This window comes from Triticum urartu, chromosome 2A (assembly GCF_056163025.1).
Source record: "Triticum urartu cultivar PI428250 chromosome 2A, HENAU_Tu73, whole genome shotgun sequence".
Taxonomy (NCBI): Eukaryota; Viridiplantae; Streptophyta; class Magnoliopsida; order Poales; family Poaceae; genus Triticum; species Triticum urartu.
Window position 1 is genome coordinate 89,917,254 of NC_141874.1, and position 8,528 is coordinate 89,925,781.

Genomic DNA, 8,528 nt, shown 5'->3' on the forward strand with positions numbered 1-8,528 from the left:
GATGCACTAAAAATCCATTGGTACATTTTCTCCAAAAAAGAGAGAGAACTTTTTTCAAAACAAAAACCACAAAAACGCCCACCAACCAAAACAAAACGCCCGAAATACAACAGCAACGCGCCCGCGTCAGACCCACGCGCGCACGCCCCCACTGCCACGCGGGCCCCGCCCACGCCCTTCCACGCACTTGCGTTGCGGCTCGCGCAGACACGGCGATACGTAGGCAGGCAGGCCCCCTCTCCCCGCACGAGCGAAAAGGCCACAGCAACGGTCACAGATTGGGCTCCCCTCTCGCCGTCTCTCTCTCTCGCCAACGCCAGCCAAATCTTCGCTTCCCAAAGCTCCCCCCTCCCTCCCTCCCCCCGTCGCTTCCCCATCACGCCTGCTCCACGCGGCGGCCGCGATTGAGCCTGCAGCCGCCGCCGCCGCCGAGCGCGCGACGACATGGGCGCCGCCGACAACAACGCCGTACGTTTCTTCCCCGCCACTCCGGAAAGACCGCGCCCTGTTTAATTCCGGGCGATACGCCGCCGGCTGTCTCTGAGTTTGCTTGCTTCCGTGTTGTTCGCGTGTTTGCAGGCGCCGCGGCATGGGCAGCAGCCGGATGGGGCCCGAGGGCGGGCGCCGGCGCCGGAGCAGAGGGAGGTGAAGGTGGTGGTCGTGGACGGGCCGGCGCCGGCCGTGTCGAGGCTGCAGGCGCAGCGGCCCGTGGCGCCGCTGCAGGTGACCACGCAGGCGCCGCCGCCGCCCATGTCGGTGGCCTCCGGCGGCGAGGACCCGCCGCCCGCGGCGGCCTACCCGCCGCTCATGCAGCAGACCCCACCACAGGTACTCCTCCTCCCCCCAAATCCCAACCACTAAAATGCCCAATTGACCGCTCGTTCCGCCCATCAAATTTCCAATTCGATTTTCTGTCAAATTATCTCGCACAAACAGTTAATAGATAGATGGACTCCGGTCTTTCTAGGGCATGTGCGCCTGTGTGTAGTGCGATCGACAGTCGGTCGTCCCAGCTAGGCCCCTAGTCCCAACACAGCAGTCCGGTTGGTACGCGAGTACTCCCACAATAATTTCCCTTGCCACTCTTGGGTTGGCATTGCAATGTGCACAGGCACGGCCCCGTACCCCTCACCTACTTGACATTTTCGCGTAACAAATTGCGCATTTGGGTTGAATTATGCAGTGCTGCATTGACACCATCTTTCTTTTTTTCCAAACAAAAGTCTTAGTTGTGTGCTTATGGTTGTACTCCTATAATACACCAGTTTGATACCGACAGTTGCACTTGATTTCTCATCAGAACACTGTTTTTTATTTGAAAGGCGGCTGATGGCATGTTGCAGGTTGAGATATTTCGATTAGTGTGTTATCGCTGTAGAAGCACAGCAACAACCAAATAGTTCATCACCGATTGGAGCAGTTCTTTGCAAGCTCAAATGCCCATCCTCCTGCCTAGAGCGAGTGAGTACAAGAGATGGATAATGGAGGAGAGGGGGTTGTAGTGTTTGAGACGATTTGTTTTTGCTAATCAAAGCGGTAGTACTGCCTAACGTATCACTTTAGTTAATCACTCACGGGTAACTTAAGCGGTAAAAGGCCTCTTAAAATATCCACGCAGAATGTACCACGAATCGAATCGAATCGAATCGAATCGAATCTTGGTAGTAGTATGATCTTGATTAAAAATATCGAATATTCCATAGGCGCCCAACCTCCTACCCGTTAGCAGCTAATGACTTTACTAATCCAATTGGTCTCGAGTTAACTGGTTGTTTAATTTGTTGCAGCCACTGGCGTCGTTGAACTCGCGCGTGTACACCAACCAGATCACGCTGTGCCTCTTCCTGCTGCAGCTGGCGGCGGCGGGGCTCGCCGTCGGCTTCTTCGTGTACCGGGCCGTCAAGGACATCGTGCAGGACCCGCGCTCCCGCAATGCGCGGCGCGAGCAGAGCCTGCTCCGCCAGTGGCTGCCCCCCGTGGAGGGCGCCGTGGCGCTCAGCATCCTACTGGCCTTCGCGTGGCAGAAGGCGGTGCGCGCGTGGCCGCGCGCCATGGTGACCGTCATCCTCTGGTCGGCCTTCGGCGTCACGCTCGCCGTCGGCTCCCTGCTCATGTGCTTCTCCATGCCGGCCACTGTGGGGCTCGGTGTGGCCTTGGTGGTCTTCTCCATCGGCACCGGGCTGTACGCGTGCTGGGTGACCCGTCGCGTCGGGTTCACGGCGCGGGTGTTCGAGAAGGCGGTGCAGCCCGTGGACAAGTTCCGGGGGCTCAACGGCCCGGCGTACCTCATGGTGGCCGCCGGGTTCGTGTGGATCTCCGTGTGGTGCGTGGCGGTCATCGGCGCCGTCAACTTCCGGTTCCCTGGCCTCACCATCCTGGCGCTGGTGGTGAGCCTGGCGTGGACCGCCGAGGTGATGCGCAACGTGGCGAACCTGACGGCCAGCCGGGTGATCGCGCTCTACTACCTCCGCGGCATGCAGTCCAGCGTGCAGTTCAGCTTCCAGCGCGCGCTGTCGTACAACCTCGGCAGCGCCTGCCTCGGCTCGCTCTTCGTGCCCACCATCGAGGCGCTCCGCATCCTCGCCCGCGGGCTCAACCTGCTGGAGGGCGAGGACGAGTTCATGTTCTCCTGCGCGCACTGCTGCCTCAACGTCATGAACGCCGTCTTCGAGTTCGGCAACAGCTGGGCATTCGTCCATGTAAGCCTTCAGTCCGCTTCCAATCATCTTCATCCTCTGTGCTGACAAGCTTAGTTGTGAGACTAACGGTGGATGAACCTCATGGCGCAGATCGCGGCATACGGGAGGGGGTTCGTGCAGGCGTCTCGGAGCACGTGGAGGCAGTTCGAGGGGCAGCCGGGGATGCCGGCGCTGGCGGACGCGGACATCACGAGCTCGGTGTGCTTCCTGACGGGGGTGACGAGCGGCGCCCTGTGCGTGGCGCTGGCGGGGTCATGGACGTTCGTGACGCACAGGCACTACACGGCCACGGTGTCGCTCATGGCGTTCTACGTGGGGTACCTGATGACCCGGATCGGCATGGCGCTGCCGCAGGCGTGCGTGGGCTGCTACTACGTGTGCTACGCCGAGAACCCCCGCTCCCGGCTCTTCGAGGACAGCCCCATAGGGGAGCGGCTGAACAAGATGAAGGAGGACGGGGAGGACGCGGTCGGGGTCGCGCCCACCCCGCGGTTCCCGCACCAGCACGTCAGCGCCGCCTGACCCCGGCCGCCGCCGCCGCCGTGTACAGGCAAGAACATGTTAGCCCAAGAACCGGATCGTGCGATGTCATTCCATGGCTGCCGGTGCTGGCCGAGTTGACCGGCGGCGGCGGACTTGCATTGGCGTCGCGTGAAAGCAAGGCAAGTGGGGAAGGATGATCGGAGAAGGGATCTCGTACGACCCATGCAGCGGATCGTAGTACTCACGCTGTCGAGGAGCACGAGTTGATGTTCTCCTCTTGTGTCTGAAATAGTAGGGGCGACTCTTTTTGACGTTTCTGTAAATTCCTCCATTTTTTGGCATGTGTTTTCACCCGTTGTTAGTGGTAGCAGAAGCCTGAGCATTTCTTCTTTTAGGTGTATTTATTCGTCTAGCAAAAACTGTCACCGTGATTGCAAGGATGACATGTGAATATTTTCTTGTAACATCATCTTTCTAGCGTTTTCATCAGATGGCAAGTGGCGGTGTTGGCAGATCTTTGTTGTGAGTATCTGAAATTCTGAACCGAACATGATGAGAAACTGGACCGGGATAGTAGCTGAGCCTGAGGGGCGTAGAGCATGTGAAGTTATGAACAGAGCATGGTAATGCACCCACCAGTATGGTGACTGGTGAGTGGCATCAACGATTCTGCGCAGGTTCGTTCACGCAATAATGATGCGTGGAACCGAACACAGCGGCATGGTACAGAGGCATGTTGCAACGTGCAGAGAGGAAAAGCCGCCAAGAGGAGACGGCCTCCTTGTCACAGGCATTGGAAAGCCGATGTGACCAAATGTACAAGTCATCAAAGTATCCCCCTGGTTTCACGTAGGGTCAGAACACAGGCATCGCATCGGTTAATCAAGGTTACACCTACCATTCCTGAAACCATCAACTTGAGGAGATTGTGTTTTATGGTCCGGTCTATCAATACAAGCTGTTGGTTGCTGTTTGACGCGACGATGGCCTCTACTCTATTAGAGACTAACTAATTGTACTCAGTGTAGGCTGCTATATGTCGTCCATCACCTTCAGGCAAAGAAAGGTACTAGTAGGAAACTGGAAGAGAAGGTACGTGCGCGCACGACCGCAACTGCGTCACCCTGTTTTGTCCGTTGCATTTGTCACATTGTGCTCAACTAGTGGTGCGCCCCTCCCCCTCGTGACGCTGACACACGCACGAGGCAGTTTCCTTCCGGTTCATTCCCTTCAGGAGACCAACGGAAAATCGCATCGATTATTCAGTCATTCTTCAAAATTTATTCAGTCAAAAAAAAAACTTCCTAAAAAATTATTCAGTCATTGACCGAGGTCTGACTAAACTACCCTACGTAGCACTTCCATTCTGCCTGCGCATCGCATGCATCGATCCTGCTCGATCGCCGGCTTGCTTGAGTGTACGTGATCTACCGGGTCCCTTTATATTCTTTTCCGGGCCGATAATAATGATCTTACGGTTTGGCCTGGTCAGCTGTATGCAATTCCTAGACCAGGAGAATGTGATTTCGCAATACATACTGGAGTGGAGTATATCCACAAAGGCCAAGTATCACTGTATATCAGTGAAAAAACCACAAATAACTTGTCTTGTAGGCCTCGGATCTACAACAAATTAACACCACTTACACGCACATTCGTTAGTTACCCCGTTTCAAAAGCAGATAACCCTCTTCTCTCGAGGCAGGTTAAGATAATAAATAAATAACTTCAGTTAACTACTTTTTTTTGTTGGGAAACTTCAGTTAGCTACTTGCATTGCACAGTTAACTGAAGGGAAATGCGAAGCATCAGCGAAAATCTACTTGCACTTCAGTTAACTACTTGCACTTTGAGTGGACAACAAATGCGAAGCATCAGCGAAAATCTACAAACTCCTCTCTTAGGACGCCGGATCTACAGCAGACGGCAAGCATGGACCGAAGGTGGGATATCTAAGTAGCAATTACTTGAACGCCAGTTAGCAGCTAACCCACTCCACTCTCTTCACAAAAGCAGATAACCCTTTTTTCTCGAGGCAACCTTGCAGGTTTTGACCGACAAACTCATCTTCAGTTAGTAACTTGGAGTGGAGATATACTACTAGTACTACGTACGTACGTAGAGCTACGGCACACCTTTGCTCCCAAGTACGTCCTCGATCCTAGCTAATTAAGCTAGCTCACTGCTCACCATCCTTGTATCTACGAGCATCCATGTACATACACTTGGAAGGTGATATGTCGATCGACCACACACAAGAAACCAACACAACAATGCAGTAGCCGTTGCACACGGGCCGGGCACACCGAGCAACGGTCAAACAGCTCCTACTATTCGTCCCCAAACTAAGAAGATGGTGGGAGAAACGCACAAAACGGCCGGAGATTATTACAGACATAATGTATATGTCTAGGTGCGGTCAACACATAGCTAGAGAAATTCCTGATCTAGAGTAGTACAGTACCGTGCCTGCTGCTAGCTAATGCATACATACCATGCCATCTCTTGCTGCTAATTAAGTTCATTACAACTAGCTCAGCTCAGATCGAACGAGAAGGACCAAACACACGCAAAGCAACACAACATAGTACGTACGTACTAGCTTGCACATCTTCCAGGGTTTTGGAGCCTGGACCCGATCTTGACATGCGATCGAGGTAGCAATAGCATGCGCCTCAGACCGCCGCGCCGCCTCCGCCTTCCGCCTGGCCGCCGCCGCCGGCTCCGCCCTGCGGCGGGTTGCAGAAAGCCCGGACCTTGGCCACGATGAACTTGCCGATGCAGAAGAGGATCCCCCCCGTGAGCACGAGGGCAGGGATGAACACCACACCGGCAAAAAAGCCATAAAAAAACCCCTTCTCGTACGGCGTCATGCCTAGCTTAACAAGGCCAGGAGATGGGGCAGGTGAGTGGAGAGTGTGATCCATGGGTGCGGAGGTGAACTTGAACATGACCAGGCCCGGGTGGGAGGAAGGAGATGGAGGGGTTATAAAGACAGCCGTCTCTCTCTCTCTCTCTCTCTCTCTCACACACACACACACACACACACACACACACACACACACAGGCGCTCACGCGGGAGCTCTAGTCCAGTCCATGTCCGTGTCCATGGCTGTGCAGGCAGGCAGGCATGTCCGCATGCGGTTGAGCCCTTCCCAAATGAGGAAAACGCGGCCAGCTTGCATGTGAAGCTGGGCTGGCTACTTTGTCACCGGTAAGGTAACCTGCATTGATGCAGCAGCACATGTGATCCATCCATCGAGATAGGTAGCCCGGGGCGTCATTTTCACCTCCAGGGAGTAGCATGCTGATGCACCGGCGACCTCTGCTGCAAAGTAAATTAAACCAGTGCATCCCATGCACCCACGGGCTACATCGATCGATCATATATTTCTATCTGTGTGCTGCTCGCATTAACGGGCGTACGGGGCTAGCTCATGGTACATTCGCTCATCCACAAAGTCCACGCGTACATTAGACGGGGCGCCATTTTTGCACTGAGAAAAGCTAGATAAAGCTCAGTAGAGATAATCCAGGACAAAGCTTGAGGCGCCATCGATCGGTCTTGGCATACGTGGTGGCCTGGAGACGGAAAGCAGGTTGAGGATGGATGGAGCATGAAGAAGAGCTGGTTTTGCAGTGTTGAAAGGGAGGTGAGATTCATCGGGTGACTCCACTGCAGGGGCATGGTCATGGACCACGCGTCACCTTTCATGTATCAGGAAACGCGCGTAAAAGGCTCTGCGCTTGTAATTTGGCCCGGACTAGCAACCTGTGGAAAAATGGAAACGGTGAATTGAAGCATGCATGTGAGATAGCAGGCGGTAGGAGCCCATGCCCGTCCAGCCCGTCATGCTTGCTAGTAGACCTGATTCAAAACCGTGGGAGCCAACAGATTAAGAGCAACACACGCCGCATGGTCGATGCCGTTGGATGAATCTGTATATATCATGTAAATAAAATGCTGGAAGATTATCTACGTATGAGCTAGACTTGTTGCTGGTAAGTTGGTCGACCACCGTGTCTTGCACTCCGGCGCTCACAGTCTTCACAAGGCATGCAATTTTTGGGAGCAACAGTTCTTCGAGTTGGGAGTTCGGTCCACACATCTTAATTATAACGATAAATCTAAAAAAATCCGACGTTAGATTTTTAGCCATCTCGGGAGAACATGATGCACGGTTGTCATTGGATTAGCGCATGAATCTTGAAGCGGGGGACAGCAAACACGTCAGCATACAAGACCACTGTGTCTTGCACTCTTGCTCATCCTTACTCCCCCATGCTTCTTTGAACCCCCATCCCAATTTTCCTAACGCCGCCCCATCTCGTTTCCTCCTTCCCTGCTCATCGGTGCGGCGAGGGTGGCCAGGACGCGCATTCTCGGTGGGATCGGTGCACACATACGTAGCTCATGGAGCGGGCTACGAGCACAGCCGACAAAGAACATTTGCCGACGCAAGTCGTGCTTGTGCTGGAACCAAGTGTCCCAGAGCGGCGAGTTCACATCATACCTGTGGTCGGCGAGGAGGTGGCGCGGGATACGAGCTCGCTGGCGGTTGATCTTGAGCGATCCGGACTGAGATGCCAACCATTGGGGAGGTGGGCATCGGACCACGGCGGCGGGGTGCCGATCTTCCAGTAGCGTCGGCATATGTCCACCTTCACATACGACCGAAAGCGGGGGGAGGGGGGGGGGGGAGGGGGGGCTGCCGGTGGTGAGATGGAGAATTCCGGCGGCGATGTGGAATACACGGTCGCGCTACCTGAAGACGCGGAGGACGACCCTGCCTCGTGGTTGTGCTTGGCCTTCTTGTCGGGCACCCACTTCCACATGCCCATTGTGGCAGACGGCGGGGAGCAAGGGCCGAGTTTGGACTTGGATCGTGCTTAGGAGTTGGCTTACTAAGCGGGTCGTACTTAGCTGGCCGGCCTAGGGGGGTGGGGGTTGCAATTCAAGAGACGTGCCATGTAGGACGTCGTTCATCGTCTTCAGGCAAAGAAAGGTAGGAGGAAGCTGGAGAGCTGCGCGCACGACCGCAACTGCGCTGCACAAGCTTTTTGGTTGCGTTGCATTTGTCATGTTGTGCTCAACTGACGGTGCGCCACCTCCCTCTCCCTCTCCCCCTTGTGACGCTGACGCACGCACGACGCCGTTCTTGGTGCCGACCGATTTTTCTTCAGGAGAGGAGACCAACGGAAAATTGCACTCGATTGGGGCGTTGACCGGAGTCAAACTAAACTACTCGACCTTGAGCTTGCTTTCCTTCGTACGTGTGGATTTTCATTTGGTTTGTTCCACCATGGCCGTACCTGTACGTAGTCTTGTAACCCAGCTTATATATT

At 54.8% G+C, this 8,528-nt stretch overlaps 1 protein-coding gene across 1 annotated transcript; it reads left to right on the forward strand.

The window, feature by feature from the left end:
- Positions 1-311: 311 nt before the first annotated feature.
- LOC125535902 (Plasma-membrane choline transporter family protein) lies at positions 312-3,671 on the forward strand. The gene is made up of 4 exons (XM_048698973.2): positions 312-468; positions 580-828; positions 1,788-2,699; positions 2,790-3,671. Exons 1-4 carry the CDS (start codon positions 445-447, stop codon positions 3,219-3,221), a joined length of 1,617 nt encoding a protein of 538 aa, XP_048554930.1. The 5' UTR covers positions 312-444; the 3' UTR covers positions 3,222-3,671.
- The last annotated feature ends 4,857 nt before the right edge of the window (positions 3,672-8,528 follow it).